Here is a 22,114-nt window from a genome sequence, read left to right as displayed (position 1 = left end):
TCCTCGGGCCCGTAGAGCGTGCCGAGCCCGACCTGCCGCTTGACCTGGAACTCCGTGAGCTGCTGGCTATGCAGCCATCATACAAACTAGTGACGTACCTGTGCCTTATCGACATCGCACTTGTCGATGACGCTGTCCTCGGGCCCGTAGAACGTGCCGAGCCCGACCTGCCGCTTGACCTGGAACTCCGTGAGCTGCTGGCTATGCAGCCATCATACAAACTAGTGACGTACCTGTGCCTTATCGACATCGCACTTGTCGATGACGCTGTCCTCGGGCCCGTAGAGCGTGCCGAGCCCGACCTGCCGCTTGACCTGGAACTCCGTGAGCTGCTGGCTATGCAGCCATCATACAAACTAGTGACGTACCTGTGCCTTATCGACATCGCACTTGTCGATGACGCTGTCCTCGGGCCCGTAGAGCGTGCCGAGCCCGACCTGCCGCTTGACCTGGAACTCCGTGAGCTGCTGGCTATGCAGCCATCATACAAACTAGTGACGTACCTGTGCCTTATCGACATCGCACTTGTCGATGACGCTGTCCTCGGGCCCGTAGAGCGTGCCGAGCCCGACCTGCCGCTTGACCTGGAACTCCGTGAGCTGCTGGCTCAGCTCGTCCTTCGCCTTCTGTCGCGCCTTGCGGAACACGTTGCGGAGGAGCTCCTCTTTTTCGTATTCTGGAAATAGGTAAAAGTGTTTAGTTTTTGTCGATGTTACTTCAATGAGATATGAAATAATCATTTCGTTATTAATTAAATGAGTTGCGGCGTCTATGAGCACTGTTATCATCCGTGATCATGGCGCTTGCAACAGTGCCGAAATATCGGAAACTCATAGACATAAATAAATATGGTAAATATCCCGTCTTAAGTTCTAATGTTAGTGTTGCGACCTATTTGAATAAGCGATCTCAATACAAAATATGTGAATTAAAATCGAACTTTGTTATTTCTGAATTATGGATATAGTTTGTGTAACTTTAAGATAAGAGAAGTTCTTAAAATAGGCCATAAGTTTTTGGAAAGGTGTAAATGTCATTTTGTAACCTGCTTTTGGGTAAATATCGACAACTAACACTATAAGAAAAAGTTTTTGGAAAGGTGTAAATGTCATTTTATAACTTAATTTGGGGTAAATATCGACAACTACCGACATTATAAGTTCGTTTAATCGAATTGGTACTTACCATTAACTAAAACATGTTCGATTTCATTCGCCATATTCTCGTCTGCACCGCTCAACTGTAGAACCTGTGGAACAACATCAATTTAATATTAATTCATCATCCAACATCCAACATTCATCATCCATCATACATCGTATATCATCCACCACATACAACACACTATCCATAATAATCCATCATCCATGATCCAATCTCCAACATCCATCATCCATCATCTAACATCCATTATCCATCATCTAACATCCATTATCCAATATTCATCCAGCATCCATAATTCATTATCCATCATCCATCATCCATCATCCAACATCCATCATTCATCATCCATCATCCATCATCCAACATCCAACATCCAACATCCATCATCCATCATCCATCATCCATGGTGCAATAGTTACCGCGTTAGGTACGAGGAAGGTGGAGTGTATCTCGTACGCCCAGCGGCGCAGCGTGTGGGTCTGCACCCCGCTGGCACTGCGGTACCCGTCCGTTAGTACTAGCAGTAGACATGCGCAGGCGCATCTGGAATACAATACACACAGTTTAAAAAAAAAGGTAATATATAGATTTTAATTAAGTAGGTAAACCAACCTATTTTATTCATACATAATCATATAGAATCTTTCAATAATATTAGTGAATGAAAATAAAATACCGAACTATCTAACTCATCTTGAATAGCGCAAATACTGCGCAACGTATGTCAAGTTTGACGTGAATTTTAACTTAGTGACCAAAATTAAATATAGCCTCGTCAAAGGCTCGTCCATATATTCGAAATATAGAAAACATTACATACTTTTCTACGTTTATTTTGAATTTGTGCACATATTATATAATTTAAAAGAAACTTAATAGAAACGTCCTCCAGAAGGGTAACATACCTCCTCTCTCCCAGCAGCCAGTTGAGCAGTACTGCTGTGCGCGCCTTCGATTCCCGTACTGATCGCAGGTTTGAGAATAAACCGGAGTACGTCGATGTGTCCTACAACGTACAATCAATAAGTATTATGAATATCAATGTAAAAGCATTAGAAGTATTTGAATATAAATTATAAAAGGAGATCAACTTAAAATCAAGGATTACTCCCGTATTTTATTAATAGAGAAAAGCTTTACTAGTTTACGACGTCTACAGTCTACAATAGGCTGTGCAACGCCGCCGCGTCTGCGCACGCTGCTCATGATGAAGAGTCCCTCTATGACACGAAACTAGTAGAGCTTTTCTCTTTTTCATTTCAACATTTCCTACGTTAGTTAGTATATTATAAAAATATATAATATAAAAGGGGATGCCCATAAATAACGTGTGGCTATTAAGACTAGATCTCCCTCATTTTGCGAAACTTACCCCTTTTACAATATGCGGTAAAAAGACATTTATCTAAACCCCCCAAGTCAGTTGAATCCCCCTTACCCCTACCGCTACTTACCGATGCGGGTGAGTCATCTTCTTCCATCGAGATGATGGCTCTCTGTGGATCTGCGCATGGCTGGAATCAATTGAAAATAAGTCATTAAATGATTCACACAGATCGATGTCAAAACTACAGCTATCTTGGAATCAATACGTAAAATTGTTATTAATATTATAAAAGCTATAATAATTCCTATTGTTTAGCTATCTGGTCCTTTATTTCAATGGTACCTACAAACAATGGGCGACGAAGCGTCACCATTAAGCAATCCTATTCCAATCAAATAGATTTCAACCTTTAAATCTCATGATTTTGCAACTGAGCAACGTCACGGCTTTTACCCCGAAGGGTTAGGCAGAGGTGCACAGTATACAATGTACAGTTACTTTTCACCATTTGTGTTATACATCCCATGTAATAGGGGGTGAACCTATTGCCATATACTGGACACAGTTGCAGACTGATTTTCGAAAAATCGAGAAAAGCTCAGTAATGCTTTGGAATCGAACCCGAGACCCCTTGTCAGTTAGTCCGGCAGTCACACTTGCGACCACTCGACCAACGAGTCAGTCAAAAGTCGAATATCTACTAAAAATTAACGGTAAAATAGGGTGAATAGAAACTCAGCGGGTGAATAGATTTTTTTTTATTAGTGCTATTAGTTTGTTTTCATGTTTTTGGTTTTAATAGAGCATTTTTTGTTTTAATAATGAATTAATAAAAAATATTTAAATGGTGTAAACAGTTCTAAATTACGTGAAAACACAACAAAATGTTGTTCCTATTCACACCTGATTTGTTTCTATTCACCCCGTTTATCGGTACGTGTTATACTTGTGGCTACACTGGTAGCACGTACCTGTGTGTTGGTGTGGTAGGGCGGGGGCGGAGTCCCCGGGGGCGGCGTGCCCGTGTCGGGCGGGGACCGCGCCGTCCGCGCCAGCGGAGACGTTACTAGACTTGCTGGAATACGAAATAAACATCGCATATGTTAAAAACTATTCATTTGAATCATTAAAAAGCAAAAATGGTCAAACGGTACAAATATTTCTACTTTGGAGTAACCCCATGGTTTCAAGATAATACCGCAGTATTTTGTTTTTATTTGTTTGGTTCAAGTCCGCCACTACCTCCTAAACCGTTGCAACACCTACAACCAGGATCTACACTAGATACAACCATGAAAACATGATGATGATGTTCGCCGCGTCTTAGGGACATGAATAACTTGGATCGCACAACGAAATAAATAATTAAAAGAAAGAAAAAAAAAGATAGTTATAATTCCCTCGGTGAAATTTAACGCAAGAGACAAAATAAAAGTAAATGACTACTAAGTAAGTCTATATTGTTGTTGATTTGTGAATAAATAAATGAATAAATTAGTGTGAGCTGTTATATTTGCTTCCAGTAATAGGTATGGCAGAGGTGCCTAAACGCACGGAAATTTGTGCTAGGTATCACAAAGTCCAATTAATGAACTACACCTGATGAGACAAATTATCTAGCATAGCATAATACTATCTACCTACTATCTGCTATAATAATAGCAGAAATGTATCGAATAATAAGTAAAGACTCACATCTATTCAAGTCAGTGTCGAGTTGTTCGGGAGACGAGCGACTCCTCATGTGTAACACAGGCACGCCTGTCCGGTTGTCCGTCTGTGAACATTATTACAAACAATTATATACATAGAAATAATATAATAATATTTATGTTGAGAACGCTTTTAGATGTGAAACACTCAAATAAATAGATAAAAACAATCTAGGTTTTAAGGTTCATTCATTAAATGATTTTCAACCCTAATATTTCTTTAATAAGGTCGAAAATCTATTGATGTTCTGACAGATCAACTAAATTTTATATTTCTTGGTGTTAAACATCTAAACAGCATGTATCATGCTTATAGTATGCAGCCTTACTAATAAAGAATTATAATTATATCAATTTTAGTATAAAATAGACGAGACATAATTAGTGTTACCATGTTGAATGAAATGATTCGACAATGTTGCCAGAGTTAAATATAGAAAGCAATTATTGTTCTTTTTGATTGATTTTATTAATAAGGCTTTATTATTTTATACTTATGAAGTAATGTTAGTCACAATTTGTAAATGTTATAACATGGAAATGCTTGTACGCATTTTTCACATAAAACAGTTTTGTAAGAACCTGAAATATTTACAAAAGACTTATTTTCATATTATTCTTCCTAAATACATACCATTTGATAAATATAAATAATTTATATTATAAACATTTGTGCGACGTAGTTACATTCCGCGGTTTGAGAAAAAATATCAAATATTTTTCAAGTATAAAGAAAATAAAGGTAAAAGCTACAGCTACGAAAAAAGATATAAAAATAGGCAGAGAAACATTCAGCCCAACAATATAGAGAATCCATAGAAAACATCCACCTGAGCATCGACACGAGGTTTCAGAACAATATTATTTTATACGGTACGTACATTGCTATTATTTACACTTGAACATTTGGTGTTCATGAACAGAATCGTATAAAAAACTATATTTTCCCTGATTCACGATCTTGATTATACAATTTTAATACGAATAATATCTGTTTGTATGTATTTCTGGTGTTGTTTATAAAATTGTTCTAAAATCCGTGCGAGTGGAGTATACCTGCAGCGGCGGCGGTGGCACATTGACCAGCGGGTAACTCATCTGCATGGCGATGGAGTTGGGCTGCGGCCCGTCCAGGTCGCCGTCCAGCGAGCCGTCCAGCGAGTGCGACGAGCGGCGGTGCTCGTGCATCGACTGGTGCATCGCGAACTGCTCGCCGTAGTAGCGTCCGTAGTACTTCTGCGACGAGCTGTGGCCGGGCTTGGGCTTGGCCAGCGGGTTGAGGGGCGGGCTCATGCTGGGCCGCTTGGGCCGGTCGGTGGAGCGCGGCGGCAGCGGCGGCGGCGTGACGTTGTCCAGGCACGTGGTGGGCACCAGCGGCACCGTGTGCGGGTGTTGGTGGGGGTGCGGCCGGCGCCGCGCCACGTCGTCCGAGTTCTGGCGCACGAGGGGGGCGGGGGCGGGCGCGGGCGGGGACGGCGCGGGCTCGGCCTGCTTGGCGCGGCTGTTGCGCAGGTTGCGCAGGCTCTGGCCCGTGAGGTTGGACAGCGAGCGCGGCAGGCCGCTGAGGAAGCCGCCGGGCTGCGCGCCGCCGCGCTCGGCCTGCTTGGGCCGCGGCCCGGGGCCGGGGGAGCCCGGCTGCCGCGCCATAAGCGTGTATGTTACAGACTGTGCTGTGCTGAGATTTCGTGACGCCCTAACTTTGTACGTGTCTAACACTTACTACGGTGGAGCTGATGGGAACTTGCAAAGTGAGCTCTAGGTATTGAGATAGTCTTTCTGTGAGTGCATTTTATAATAACAAATAACATAAATGATGAATATGCCATCGTCATCGTTTCAAAACATTATTTTAATTACAAACTTGAGAGGTGACAGTATGAAACCCTGAGGAACTCCAATTCCGATGGGTTGATAGAGTATTAGACGTGTCGAATCCACGTTGTATCCCTTATAGAGGATCGAAAGATTAGACCAAAACCGATGTATAATAAGTTTGACTGTTTAATACTTTTGGAATAGATCAAGAACTTAACCATTGAAACGATTATATCGAACGCTATAGTTAAGTCAAAGAAGTATGATTGTGATTTATATTTTACAAAAACTTCTCACACAAAAGAAAGATTGTCTCGTTTACAAAAAGTAAGTGTAAACTACAACATTGATAACATAACATTATTATCTATTAGAACAAAAATCTCAACACAACAAAGTGCTTGGTGTTGCCAAAGTTAAAAAGTAAAGATGTGTGATGTACAGTTACCACCATTCCCATCAGATGAGACGAAAGTTACAATAAATATATATAAATGTATGATTTAGCTGTCAGTTTGTTTGTTTTAGTGTTTCTACCATGTCTGGTTCTATGCATAATACTAATTGATTAACGCGACAATATATTTTTCGGTGTCTTTACATGATTTCTTGAATATTTAACTCTATTTCTTATATAGTAAGACATTATTTAATTTACATTTTAACAACATTATTCTATGTTCATATTATACAATTTAATATAATTACAATTCATTATAATTGTAAATATAAACAATACAATCAATACAAAATCTATTGCTGAAAAATCTAATAGACGATGCAAAACTTGTTGAAACTTTCAAACCACAAAACAACAACAAGAATTAAAATGAGAATAAAAAATGAGAAAAACGTACACAGACACACAAATACATATAGATATAAATAGACAAAAAACGCACACGTAGATACATGTACACTATCATTTATAAAACATATTATACAAAGAAAAAAACAACAAAGCGCATCAACCTACCGCAAATTGCTAAGAGATTTTTAACTTTCTACTTTTGTAATAAGGTTGAAAATCTATTGGCAGTTTGGGGGTAGGTTGTGATGCCGTTGCTAGTTTCATCTATGCACTACTTTTTATGCCCTGTCTCAACAAACCTTTCTGTGGCAGTATAGATAAAATTTAGACACTGTATGAAGTATATAACAAAATCGCATCTGTAGTAACCAAACCTACCAACCTGTGATCTACCTGATGGTAAGTAATGTGCCCATACACTTGAAACACCAGTGGAGTTACAAGTGCGTTTAGGAGCTGTGGAGTATTTGGTGATTGGGTTTGGGACTCCAACAACTTTACTTACACGACAGCACACAACGCGGGCGTTATTTCACATCGATTTTCTGTGAGCTCTTTAGTACGAGTTTGCTTTACGTTTAAAGTAATCGAAACGAGAGCGCGTTCGGCGCTCTGATTGGCCGCCTCGAATAAACCAACCAGTCAGAGCGCCGAACACGCTCTTATTTCAATGCAAAGTCATACTAAGGATACTAGTCGATTGAGACAGGTCATAGAAGGTACTGTATGTTTTACAAATGAGCATGTAGCGATGACGTCACAGTTAAGGACAGCATGCATAGAAGCAGACAGGTACAAACACGTCGCTACCCGACTCGTCCCGTTAGCCGTGTTAGTTTCACTTAGCTCCCACAGTTTAAGGCGGTGGTAGTTCACTTGTAAGTTATTATAAATTGCAGGTACTAAGCATTAGGTTAGAAATAATGACTGTTGAAAATGTCTAACCGATAACCTTGCTTTAGCGAAACCTAAAACGTTTATCAAAAGTAAATTTTCTAAACGTATACTTGACAAAATTTCAAAATTATGCATTTTTTAAGTAGTTATAACTAATAACGTGCTAATAACTAAAGTATCGATATTCATCGGTCTAATTATGAGCCCCGGTCGTATCTCGAAACTAGTTGAGCACCCTCGAAAAGTGCGGAACCTTAAACCGAGAATTCTAGTGACGGTTCATGTTTGTTACATTATTCTAAGATAGACTGTGGTAATTACTTTGCCTTCCCCATCATCCTTTACTTTATTCCCCCTTCTCTTATCATAAACTACCTACAAGTGAAGTACCAACACCTTGGCGATATAAAACTGTACGGGCGGGATGTTACGTGGGACTGTATGCTTAATTATAATAACATTAAGGTTCACTTTCGCCTCTAAATAGGGGTATCATTGTGGCCAGGTAATGTACTACTAAATAATAAGCAAGAAACACCTAAACATGTATCTACATATAAGGAAAAAATTATCACAATTCCTGACCACAATAATACCAAAAAAGACATAAAAAAGTACAAAAAAAGTACAGTGACGGTAAAAAAATAATAAAAAATGCTGCAAAATAGTTACAAAATGCAATGTGTCGATACTTTAACAGTGTATTGCAAAATAGATCTTATAATGAAGGCAGTAAGGTCGTTACCTGTCCGGCCATGATCGTGTCGATCTCATGTTGTAGTTTGGAGCAGCGCTGCTGAGCGGATTCCAGTTGAGCTTGCTTTCTCACGTCGGGAACTTTTAGAAGTTCATCTGGAATAGTAAAGTAATAAATTAATAGTAAATACGTAATATTCAAAAGTCAGTATTATGGACTAAGGGCCCATGAGTGGATTTAAACTAGTCGAGTGGGCTCGTACTGTTTACAGCTATTAAGACTTTTAGGACAGTTCTATTAGGACCCTAAACCGGTGTGAATGAAATTCAAAGGGTGCATCGATACAGGAATGGAACATTAACTAAAAATCAGTTTCGAGTCACAGAGGAACTATGTGAGTAAACCGTGATTTTTAGTTAATTTAATATGTCTCAAAAATATGGGAATGGAACATTTTCCCAACATTAATTCACTCCTCTTCTGTATCCATTCACCCTTCGAATTTTATTCACCCCACTTTACCGTTACATATAAGCAAACACAGTCCATCTTCGTTAATTTTCAGATACCTTAAGACCTAATCTTCAGAATAGAAAGGTCTTCATGTCCTTCAAACAGATGTCCTTGACGGACTGACTGACAGACTATTATTTATTTCTTTATTTGTTGACATTTCAAAAGTAGTAATTTACGGTTTCATTGGAATAAATGGTTTGACTTTGTAAAAGCCAATGCATGACTTTTAAAACGAGATAAAGCTGTGACTTACTGCGGAGATCCCTGATGAACTTCTGTTCCTGCTCCAGCATCAGCCGCACGGTGTGCACCTTGGACACCTCCAGCTGCCGCTGCTTCTCCGACTGGAAACATGCACCAACTTATTTAACATACGTCATACGAAGATAAGCAGAGAGTGAGATCTTGAGCTTTAGGGTGCTTTTCCACCAGAGATGTGCTATGCTATGTTGCTTTGGATGCGTTTGGCTTCCACCAATTATATTCATTGGTACACATAGCTTAGCACTGCTGGAAACTAAGCTATGTTTTTCATATGGTATGGATGGCTTCCTTATTATCGATACATCACAAACTCGAGCTGCGCATCTTCCTCGCACAGCTACATAGCTTAGTATCAGTAGAAACGGTGACATAGTTTCACAGCTTAGCTATTACATCTTCGTAGCATAACAACATAGCATATCTCTGGTGGAAAAACATCCTTATTCTATAGGAATCTAGTGGACATGCAGATTCCTTGGCTGATGGTAACATCGTGTCATATCTGTTAGTCTGATATTAGTGTAAACTTCTTATATATTTAGATAAACGTAACTTTAAAGGAGCACTGTCAAAGACTTCAGTTAGAAAACAATTTTCCTTTTATATAACTTTAGTAAATATAATTATTTAAGAAAATTGCTAAATCGACAATTCTATTGAAGAAACAAAAGGAACAACCAAATATCTACTATGAGCCGATCGTAACATTTCGTGTGAATCCTTCAATTCTGTCGCACCTGTACAAACAGCGGGCGTTAAGGTCGCGTGCTGTTTGTATGAACTGTAATGTTACACTGACATTTACTATAACTACTAGTATAGTATATAAGTTACTAGTCAGAAATCTATGTTAAGCTATTTTTAAAACCTTTCTGACTTGTTATGATGTACAGTTCTGCCTACCTCTTTCTTCGAGGATAAAAGGCGTGATGATACTAAAGGACCAGTGATCAATATAGGCTCTCAAAAATTCGAGGCTCTCGTCTAATTTCGAAGACTAACCGAGACTGCCGTTAAAAAACAATGAAATACAAATATTATGAAGTTTTAACTTAATCAAATTAGACCAAAGCCGAATATGCAGAATCTCAGAAGTCAGATATTTCAATTGATAAACTAATCATCGAGGAAGGTTAACTACCTGTCAAGAATTAAATAAAACAAATCTTGTATCAATTTAACCGCGGGGAAGAACGTGTAGAAAAACAAGCCGTACTAAGACGTTGACTTACAATTTATTTTACCTACTTATTGGTCAATAATGACATCATACAAAACGTATCGTCACGCTTTTTATTCCCTCGATAAAATAGAAATAATGTTAAGATCAGGTATGAATCACATAATATATTTATAGGATGCAGGTAATAATAGGGGGCGAGCCTGAATAACAAAATAAAATACAACACCAGACAGACCATACCGAGAATTTCGGAAAATTATCCTACCCAGGAATCGAACCCACAGCAGTCTCACGACACGACTAGGTAACTAAGTCAACATCAAATCGAAACTATCAAAATATTTAAAAGATTCATAAAGATACAGTGATCAGCTGATCAGCTAACGGTTTCACAACAGTAGTCGTGTGACCTTGGGCTGCGCATACGCAGCGTGTTTTACAACACCAGTGAGTATTGCATTTCTCGGACTGATAACGTCCGTCCAAGGTCACTGCTCGCCAGTAATGCACACAAATATTTTAAAGTTTAACTTTAAGTTTTTAATTAAGTAGTATTTTGATTGTTTCCGCTGTTTTGTCTTGAGAACGGATGTTTTTTGTTATTTTTATTGCTTTTGAGAATATTTTAAGAATTCTGGCTTTCGTTATGTTATCAGATTATAAGTCAACCCTATTATAACTTACATACAGAAAACTGCAGGTCCACCTACCCCGAACGATGTCATTTAATTAAACCTAATTTAATTAATTTTTTATCAATAGAACTACATCTATAAAGGGAGAAGTAAGTGGCCTAAGAGATGTTCCATAGCAGGAGGTGCACAGTAAATACTCCAGAGATGGTCTTTAGTTCAATTTTATTCCAAAAACCTATCCACTTTAACAAGGTTTCCCTTGCTATCAAAAAAGTGTTCTAATTACTATTTACTAAAAACAAATAAAGTATAGTAAACTCACGTTAACTGGCACTGGTGCTGTGATCGGCGTTTTATGTCTCGAAGAGTTCTGCTGTACTGTTAACACGGTGGATGGGTTCGCTGGAAAATGTACAGAAATAATGTTAATACATCGCATATTATTCAATACATACAAAGCAAACACGGATTGAAGTTAACTACTATAATAGAAAAAGAAATTCGTAACAGAATGACATCTGATAAATAAAACAGAAGACAGAAAATGCCATATTGTGCCGACCCCTAAATAAACTTGAGGTAAAACCAGTAAGAAAGCTAAACAACACTAAAGCAGTAACAGCCAAAAGAAAACTGTTGAAGGCAAATCCTCCACTAACCGTCGTTCACCAAGATCCGATGTGGCGGTTAACGTGTTAAAATAGCTATGGTGTTGATGGACCCTATAATAGTTAAAGACCGCACATTCAGACCCCAAGCTACTGTTCCCAATTTCGCCACCAAAAAACCCCCATATAGTCCCTCAAAACCAGGTATCGGACCTTCAAGGACAAAGTTCACACACAACTATCACCTAATGACATTGACTGAACAATTGGCAAGAATGGTGTCACTCACTGATGCGCAGGCATTCAAGACACGCTGAGTGAAATGAACAGTTTAATAGGCACATAAAAACGGAATTAACATTCATACGATGATTCCTCGAGAAATGTATTTCGTAGGTCGTTGGAATGTAAAAAATGTTTTTGTAGTTCGTCTGTTGTATTGGGAATTTGGTGCTGGAGGAGAGGTGGATTTTGGCAATAAAATGTCTAAAAATGGCCGTCTACCGAGAAGAAATATTGTGGAAAACAATCTATGTGTCAGGCAAATAATAAGGGAGTCCCATCAGATTGGCTTATAACAGAGTCTGTAGCCAAATGCCAGTTTAGAGCTTGTCTACCGAAAGAGTAAAAAACTCAACGCATGGTAATGACACTGACAAGTGCCGTCGTCGTCAATCCCATATAATTTAAATTTCCATTTTCTTTGTAGACAAGCGCAGGTGGCATTTGGCTAGAGGCCCAGAAAGGATGAATATGCTCTAATAGAATATGACTGTCGCAAAATGACGACGATAAAGAAGAAATAGTTGACGAGCCAGACCACTACGATGAAATGGCAACATCAAAAACTAGCTACCAATCTTTCGGCCATAGAAAACTTGGTGAGATATTTTATGATATACTTCAGTTTTGATTAGGCCATCAACCCGTTAAATCACAGAGCACAAGCAAACGAATGACCATAAATAAAGCAGACTTTCACGAGTCTGTAGAATAATAAACTAGCCAACGATCGGGCCATAGTTAAATGTTCTACGACCAGCTCAAATCACTTTCAACCCAACATCCAATATCACTGATTAATCATCGACTACTAACGTTACTTTCGTTCGGTAGCAAAAAAACTCATAAAAATATCTTCTAAAAGCAATTAAATCAGATATATTTCCATTAACTTGGTATATCTTTATTATAACTTTCGTGGGACATACTAAATTGTTTACTAAATTGACGAAGAACTCGACTAGTTTCTAGCCTTGCTATAGGCTCATATTTATGAACAGGATTCCGCGACACACGACGCGGCGATTGTCGCGCTGCTACTCGTCGAGTTCCTCGTCAAACAGTTACGAGTGTATAATTAATTCCATTAACTATTTTCCTTTTTGGGCAGTTTTATCTTTCATTGTGTATTATGTAAGAATCATTGACCCTATTTGACTAAGTACCTACATCTAGATAATTATGTATTTTAGATTTACTGATCATAACTGTGGCTTTGATTAGTAAACAATATTTTATTAGCATCAATGATAAGCTCGTTTGATTGGACTGCATTTGTATCGATTATGTTTTGATAGCATTCTACTTTCTAGTATGGTCATCGTACGTTCGTTCTATACTTAACCAACTGACTGACAACGTGATTGGCTGTTATAAAGTAAAACCTAACCCTTTGATTGATTCAAATACTCATTATAAACACACCCAAAACCATCAAATCAAGCTATCTGTCTCTCTGTCTGTCTAATTACCCTTTTCCACTTAAACAACTGGACTGATTTTGAGAAAATTTAGTACATATTTTAGGGTTTACTTTGGAAAAGGACACAATAATCCAAATTGTACCCAATTATTTTCATAAAAATCATAAGTTATATAAGAAAACTCACCTCGTATCATATGCACGACTTGTTGGTGTGTGTGGTGATGTACTGGCACGTTGTCGACGCGCAGGATCCTGTCTCCGGAGCGGAGTCCAGCTCGCCACGCCGCGCCGTGCTCCTTTACTGACTGTACGTATACGGGGTCCTCGCCTGGAAAATACAGAGGAATATTATAGCACCATTATTTATCAGCTATTAAAGATTAAATATATTTTTGGGACAAGTTCGGAGAAGAACATAGTTCGTGCGCAGACGCAGCGACGTCGGGCAGCGTAGTCAATAGGCTCCTGAAGAGTCCCTCTGTGACTGGAAACTAGTAGTTTTTCTCCTTTATAATACATGAGTAAACCCTGATTTTTTTAGTTAATTTAGTAACTATGTCACTTATAGTTATTATAAAAATAAAGTACATAAATAACCCCAGCAAAACTCTTATAAATTACCTAGGTCACACAAAGCGATAAATCAAAAAACTAAAAAGCACCGAGACAATGAAGCCCGATGCGTCCCAAGAAGATGAGCAACTATCATGGGTGCTGTAATGAGATGTATAAGAATTGGAGGCGAGTTATTATTTTAATAACTGAACTAGGAAGCCAGTTTATTGCTATCCTATCCTGTGCTATTACTTAAAATATTTGCTTTTGAGAAAGTTTATCAGCATGTTCTGTACCACAATCTTCTTTTACTAAATGGGTGACCAAATCAATATAACCTTCTTTCACAGGCTTGGTTATTGTAGATTAGGATTTAAACCAACCATAACTCGAACTAAATAAAATTGTACTTCAATGTTAAACAGAAATGACGATACGAAACAAGTTACTAAACAGGCGACCTCGGAAGTGTGGATAATTAAATATTACATTTACAACATATTGGAGCATAGAAACCTTGACAGTAACACACGTCAATGTCAAACAAATTTGACAATGAAACTGGATACTCATCATTATTTAACATAAATTATAACATACCTTCATCATCCAATCAACTGTGATAGAAATAACATGGATTTTCTTCCATAAGAAACAACAGCTGCACCATTAACACCAATGTCAATAATAGGTACGCCCATTATTCACCAAGTAGGTAGGTACATACATAATAGAAGATAATTATCTCTTAGATATTCAGCCTATGAAATTACCATCGATGTCTTGGAAGTTCCAAACTATTTTAAACCTGACAATCCCATCAATACTTAGTTCTATCAGATCAAATCCAGGCCAAAATCATCCAATGACTTCTCCCGCCTTGAGCAAGGCGTAAGGGAGTGTTAGACTCTTACTCTGCTCATTCAAGCCGGATCCCCGGTAAACCCGCTAGGTTGTCCGCAGCTCCGGAATACCTCATATGTGGAGTGTGTTAAATGTTCTCAGAAAATCATTTCTTTAAATCACAACAGCAATAACTTGCGATCACTTTATTAATTGAAGTACCAAAGAACCGACCAAACTCCCATTTAAATACCAAGTCAGAAAATCCACACAAGAGAAATTCAGCAATGCAAATTATCCGCATGAAGATACACTATAAGTAGAGGCACCCATCTAAATATTCGCTAACGATGCCACATAATTCGATACGTGGCAGTCTGTCCGTCAGTCATTATGTCACGCAATGGACGATAGACTGAGAAACAACTACACTTCAAAGTGAGGTTAGGTTCCAATATTAGCCTTATGATAATCTTGTGGTTTGGCAACCACGAGCGGACTTTACATAAAGGTCCGTTTTAGTCTTAGAATTTTATTAAACACACTTGGTATTGCATCTAAAGCATTTATTCATTTATGAAATTCTAATAAAAAGGTGTATGGATTTCTATCCCTAATTTTCAAAAAATCATCTATTTGACACATTTCGTCTAATCATTGATGATATCCGCTTGTATACAACAGAAAAGTGAAAGCGTAAAGCTTATCAATGGTCCTTTTCACATTTTACAAAAAACATAAGAAATCTGGACTCCATACGCACAATCCTTTGACCATTCAAGAATCACTAACAGTTTATGCATTTTTTTATTCTTACCTAGCGACCCACCCCAGCTTCGCATGGGTGCAATGGTGATATATTATGCATGTATTATACATAAAAACCTTCCTCTTGTATCTATGTATCAGGAAAAAACGCTTCAAAATCCGATGCGTAGTTTTAAAGATGTAAGAACATACAAAGGGACATAGGGACAGAGAAAGCAACTTTGTTTTACACTATGTAGTGATCTAATAACTGGTTAACAAGTTCACATGAACCACGCATTTTCTTTTTAACCAGGTACCTACCATATTAAAACACAATAGTTTATTGCTAACTACGGGCGAAAAGTTCAACCATAGACGTAGCCTAGCAGGTCGACACGTTGATAATGCATTCAAACCATGTGTAAACCCCAACAATGGCATGCCCAGCATTCATGGGGTTTGGCATGGAGTACCACGGCTGGCTTTCACTATTGACAATTGATTAGCCTTTCTTTGGCAGGTATATCTTGATGGAATACATTTGCATTGCATTTGGACTGGCTTAGCGGTGTGGGGACTAATTACGCATAGGTTTCTTTGACTTTTACTATTTGTTGTGGCTGGAAAAGTCGATGGATGAAGTTTTGTCAGATACTTTTGTCTGATTTGATAAGTAATTAGTAGAGATTACCCCTCGTAACTATTAATACTTAATAGTTTTATAGGAAAGGTCGTGGTATTCCTATAGAATTAATATTTACATATCCATTCTCCTAATTTTAGTTTTAATTTTATTTCAAAAATTCGTAAGATGGTAATATACCATTAATATTATAATCCTGTTGGTGGTAATAAATCAGGAGACGTGTGTATACATACCAGAAACTTTCATGCCATATCCATTCTCATCTCGGACGACGGTGACGGTGAGCAAGTCGTCGCCACCCGGCGACCCCGCCCCGCCCAGCATCACCTGTAAACAATAACACCACACTATTAATATTACATTACATAATAATATTATAATCGTCATCATCAGCTCTTTGCTGTCCACTACAGTACCCTTAGTATGAGTTTGCTTTACGTTAAAAGTAAACGAAACGAGAGCGCGTTCGGCGCTTTGATTGGCCAGCTGAAATAAATCAACCAATCAGAGCGCTGAACGTACTCTCGTTTCGATTACTTTAAACGTAAAGCAAACTCATACTAAGGGTACAGGTCACAAAATTACTAACGAAACTCCATGCTATTATCGAAATACTTGGAATCGAAACTCTCAATGAAACTCGCTACCATCTTAGCATTGGATACTCAAATAATATTATAAAAATACGAGGGGATCATGACATGAACCATACGGTAACTCCACACATTAATATAGTCAGTTATTTGCACACTCACTACACTCATCGCTTGGAGATAGTTAATAGAAAAACTAACAAATATCTGGCATAATATCTATTAAATTTTATACATAACACTAAATAAAATGATTCATATGTTTAATTCAACCTACACAGATCCAATCAACAGCGAAATGTATTTGGAAATCCCCGTGCAAGTAACGATACGAGTCACCATGGTGATAGTGGACGTACTAGACTAAACTGTAATATAAACACTAGCTAGCAATGTTATCCTAATGCTAGGTAGACTAAACTATGACAGGTACACACGTCATGTCTAAAAGGACAATAACGACACTAAGTAAGTGTTTGGAATAGATAAATTCATTTTGAGCAGTTCTAGTTAGATAGAAACTAGACCATTTGTAGTGGCCATTTCTAAAAAGTAGTTTATGACAAGCACCTGCTTTTATTTCATGAAATTAGATGATTCATTAATTTATTATTCATAACTTCATATGTTGATTTATGTTTCCCGAATGGGTAGTTAGGATGACCTAACAAGTACCTATATCGCGCTATTATTAATTACAATTTTAAAATGGAAATTGACAATTTAATACCAAAAGACCCATATCGCTCAACTAGTTAAGTATAAACTTAGAATCCCTACAGGAATGCTTTCTCAACCAACTTCTTCAAAAAGAGTATCCATCCAAGAACCCATTTTAACAAGTTTCATTATAAAAAAAAGAAAGAACCAAAGTTAACTATTTCCCATTAGAAATATCCCTATCAAAAACGTTATGAAACCGCTTAAATAAGGTGTGATGAAGCAATGTGTCACCAAAACCCTGATAAATGATATTACTCACGACGGAAGACACATTACGGGCTTGAACCCATTTCCTCCAACCAAAAACTTTCCTGTGGACACTCTTACAATGGGGCTGACAGGCCAAAAAGGTCACCGTAACCAGGATTAGGAAGGAGAGGTCATATTACATTAGATGTTACGTCATCGTATGGTTTCAGTTGTGAGCGGTACACACTAAAACCTTCTGCTATTATAAAAGACGTTTTGTTAAATAGACGGCCACAGACGGGTGTTTTTGTCATCCCGTGGTGGGTCAAATATAGAATCAGTTTTAGCTGGATACAGCAGCTGAGATTGGAACGCTTTATATCTATTAAAAAGAGCGAATATTTGTATCTTATACAGGCTAATCAAAAATCGGGAAAAATTGTGTTCAAGTCTCTCAAAATCCACGGAAAAGTTTACTACAATCGCCAAAATACAGTGAAAAAATCAAATTCATTCTCGTAAAAACGCTTCCAACGTATTCCGCGAACTCACGTACGAATGAATGCAAACGTAATTTCGTCGAAGCACCGCGTTCGCGTTCGCTTGTCAAGTCATCAATGAACATCCGATCATGTGTTCCATCAAGATCCACCGTGAATAGAAAACATTAAAGTTTGTATCAAAGGCACCAACGTAAAACGGTTTTCACGACGCGACGGTAAAATGTGTGAATTCAACTCGCTATTACACAAAACAGTCCACGTAAACAGGAAACGTAAGAAATCTAATCCTGCAGTTGAATTAAATTGGGAACGAGCGATAATAGACTGAGTTTTCTGGAGTTTAGAGTTTAGTTTTGTAAGATGTTATGGTGTTGCGTGCTGAGTATAATAAACATAACTTTTATTCTTGTTTATGTGTACAATTGGGAGTTCATTGAGATGTTTTTACTTGGTGGGTTCGCTATTGTCTGGCTGTGAACAGGTTCACTCAATGGCCATTCAATACAGATTCAGTGCAGTAGGTTACCAATGACTTCTTCGCCGTATGGTCAAAGGAGTCAATAGTCAAACGTCACTTCCTTACGACTGTCTCGACCTGAATCAAGGATTCTATCAACTCACTTGTGGACGTCGTATTAGTTAGACGTTAGGTAGGCTTAACGTCGTAAAAATTGTCGCAAGTGCCATTATAACACCAAAGAGGAAAGACTGTACATGTTCTTGAAAGTTCACATTCATCACCGTACAAAACCTATCATGCACTATGAGTCCCATACCTTTATGAAGAACATGACTAATAACATCGATATCAGAACCACCTCGATCTATCACTCCCACCGCACCACTGACATTCACTTCACAGTTTTATAGACAAACAACTGAAACAGGACTGCCACAAGGCACTGCAGAAAGAGCCTGAAGGCCTACTAACACAATTACCTACGCATCGGCTGAAACTCTCAATTGGAGCATGAACAAGGGTCCAGGCAATACTGCCCTCCCCTCATAATGGTTAATTTTAAAACAGTTCTAGCTCGGGGGCTAACGGGTCAGTAGACATTATGTAGCCGGTTCACGATTAAATAAATAACAACCCTTTTGTTCACGCCTCATATCTGTTAGTTGCGTTATAAATCTAATGTGATTATAAGCTTCTCGTTTGTTAAATGGAATAGGTAATAAATCTAATGCGTAGGCAATATTATTTACTATTCCAAAAACTAGCTTAAGGGCCCAATGAATACTTATGATTTAACTAGAAACCTACAATAGTTAAATAGGAACAACAGACGACGGCAACAATAGAAAAGTTTTCTACGAAAAAACATAAACCGTTTTAAAACCGGTAGCCTCACAAACTCCCAACACAACATCATCGTAATTGCGAATTTTAAAATACTCTCGTCAGAACTGACGTACAAACAAGCGAGGCGTCAACGCCTGGTGGAGAAAACACCTATTTAAAAGTCTTACACAACAAAAACAACGTAACAAAATATTAATTAACGGCTAACAAATGATCCGAAACGCAGCACTAGCGCCACTGTTCTAGGAAACTGACACTGAAGCTAGTTTTGGCAACACACACACGTCATGCACTGTCCAGAATGTTAGAGGCGGACACTGCCAAACTGCCAACATATTCTGGAGACTGGCTATAGAAAAATTATAAGATGGTAATTGACATGGCCCGAAATAGATGATTGGTTTCGCTTGCTTACGATGTCATCCTGTTTTCGTTATATTCTAAACTTTTTATGCACGCGTAGTTTTGATGGCTACAGTAAAAATGTCCATTACGATCTCCCTGTGGACTGGGATAGGTATGAGACTATTTGTTTAGACAGACGTGTTATATTGCCTAATCAATTTTATGTGACCCGTTTGAGGTCACGGGTTAGGTAAAAAATTTGAATGTGAGTTTTGTTTAAAGCTCCTGGAAGGAGTAAAAAAGGGATCATGTAAGTTTTCAAAAACAAACCTGAGCTCGGGTAAATAGAGTAAGACTTTTCTTAAAGTCATTGTCATAGAAACATGCCGTTTTTCTGATTTTACATCCCCGTCATCTATCCTAATAACCTTTGAACATATAAAAACAAAGGTAAATTAACAGTTACAATACCTATAATGAAAACTATAAGAATAACCCGCACTAATACAACAAATACTGCAATAAAAGTAGCCACAGTTTCAATCAAGCCGCGTTTATAACAACACCGCTATTCAACATACCGATCAATTTCCAAACAAACAAACAATATTCTACGTGAAATACAACAATTTACGTGGTCAACACAGATCAATATACTAGACGAATAGAAGCAAATTAATAAACATAATATGGACAGAGAGAAGCCGGTATTGGGGCATAATGATTGCGTGCCATTCTAGTTCAAGCTCCCGAGATACGTACCAAGAATGTAGGCATGATCTGAGAGCATTTTCTACTCGAGATGGAACTTCCATTAATGGTTGGAGATCTAATTCAATCGTAGTTTTATTGAACCGTTCCGATTCTATCGCTTTTACTTCGTTTGTTCTCTCCTTGGATGTATTATCGGGGATTTACGTTAAGATTAGTATCAATCAAGGAAGCAATTAAGGCAATACTGCGGTCTGCCATATCTTTTAACAAAATTTTGTTTTGTATCATTTTTTAATCTATTTTTAGTTGCAGCACGTAAATATACGAATAGGTTGTGGGTGGTACCGAAAACATGATTCATTTGATTCCAACTTTGACATTTACTGACGCATTTCGATTTTAATGTCACATTCTGCAAGTTACACAGGATAAATTGAGATAATCTTATCTGTGTACACTAGTTTCAACAAATCGGTGCATGCATTGGCAATAAATAGACACTAATTTTGGATATTGAAATAACTGGGTAATCAAAACAATCTTGCAACATAACAAAGCTATTAATCACAGGGAAATCCTCCAACTGATTAAAGACTAAACATAACAAAGATATTTCGGTCTCTCAAGATCCTTTATAACCTCCAATTCTGTGTCATTTTCCTTGAATAGGAAACATACGTAAGCTGATATAGTGTTGTCCCTACTCCCTTAAATCCACAAAGTGTTTGTAACGTAAATAAAGAGCAAAACGTCCATGCTACGTGCGTACGCATGGATCCACAGCATTGTCGCAGACAACCCGACGCCGGCGTTAAATAAAGATTTTATCTGCCAACCGCTCCACCGCTCAGCGACCAGCAATGTCCAACCGCTGTAACTTCACAGGGAGTTTATGCTACGTTTTATGGACACAACACGTGTGATATAATTAAAAATAGTTATTCTATGAATACATTTTTAATGCATACCCGAACATAGTAGCTCTGCTTCTCTAAATTAGAGGATGGGATTAAAATTTCATTCACGTATGACATCATCAAATTAGTAGAACAGTAGGCCTAGTATCCTTGAATGGGGTATCTTTGATCTATCAGCTAGCGTAGGTTTGATCGTATCATCACATACTAAATAACCGAAAACCATGACCCATATCAGACAAAGTTGCGCAAACGCAGACAAGTACATAACGTATGTACATTGAAATAGAGAAAACAGTGGCACAAACGACCAACACCAAGAATAATGACTACGAATCAGTTTTTCGTTTGGCACTTTTACTTGAAAGTGGGTCCATGTACCATTGCATTATGTAGATGGTGTTATAATAATCTCGTACTTTCATCAATAGCGTAATTCTGTGGACGCGGTGGCCAGTTAAGTGGATTACCTAGTGTATAATTAATGTCCCAAAAATATTTTAATTACACGCTTTAGTTCGCGTATTGAATCGAAATAGCCAACTTAACACGTTTGTGCGTAGCTAAAATTATTTTTGCAAAAAGGGCCAGCTCGTGGGTCTTCGTGTGGAAACTTTCCAATTGTATCGCCACAATGGAAACTACTGAATGTAAACTGGTTATCCTGTAACAAACTATGTCCGTGAAATACGC

General features: G+C 38.1%; 1 protein-coding gene across 3 annotated transcripts in view; it reads right to left on the bottom strand.

Annotated features, from left to right (window-relative positions):
* The window catches only part of LOC118276831 (rho guanine nucleotide exchange factor 12), a 199,432-nt gene that overhangs the window by 160,081 nt on the left and 17,237 nt on the right, over window positions 1-22,114 (bottom strand). Inside the window, exons 1-14 of one of the 3 annotated variants that reach the window (XM_050700004.1) lie at window positions 18,916-19,028; window positions 16,365-16,458; window positions 13,522-13,665; window positions 11,344-11,423; window positions 9,193-9,283; window positions 8,472-8,578; window positions 5,260-5,838; window positions 4,187-4,268; window positions 3,463-3,566; window positions 2,619-2,678; window positions 2,070-2,170; window positions 1,584-1,707; window positions 1,186-1,249; window positions 504-676 (exon numbers count right to left, since the gene is read on the bottom strand). In XM_050700004.1, the coding sequence (XP_050555961.1) occupies window positions 504-676; window positions 1,186-1,249; window positions 1,584-1,707; window positions 2,070-2,170; window positions 2,619-2,678; window positions 3,463-3,566; window positions 4,187-4,268; window positions 5,260-5,838; window positions 8,472-8,578; window positions 9,193-9,283; window positions 11,344-11,423; window positions 13,522-13,665; window positions 16,365-16,458; window positions 18,916-18,942 (1,830 nt within the window). In that variant the 5' untranslated portion in view covers window positions 18,943-19,028. Of the gene's footprint in view, window positions 1-503; window positions 677-1,185; window positions 1,250-1,583; window positions 1,708-2,069; window positions 2,171-2,618; window positions 2,679-3,462; window positions 3,567-4,186; window positions 4,269-5,259; window positions 5,839-8,471; window positions 8,579-9,192; window positions 9,284-11,343; window positions 11,424-13,521; window positions 13,666-16,364; window positions 16,459-18,915; window positions 19,029-22,114 lie in introns of those variants that run through there. The other 2 variants (XM_050700006.1, XM_050700007.1) reach the window with 2 other exon arrangements.

Source organism: Spodoptera frugiperda, chromosome 17 (genome assembly GCF_023101765.2).
Source record: "Spodoptera frugiperda isolate SF20-4 chromosome 17, AGI-APGP_CSIRO_Sfru_2.0, whole genome shotgun sequence".
Classification (NCBI taxonomy): Eukaryota; Metazoa; Arthropoda; class Insecta; order Lepidoptera; family Noctuidae; genus Spodoptera; species Spodoptera frugiperda.
The sequence above is the reverse complement of the archived record's forward strand: the minus strand, read 5'-3'. Positions and strand labels throughout refer to the sequence as shown.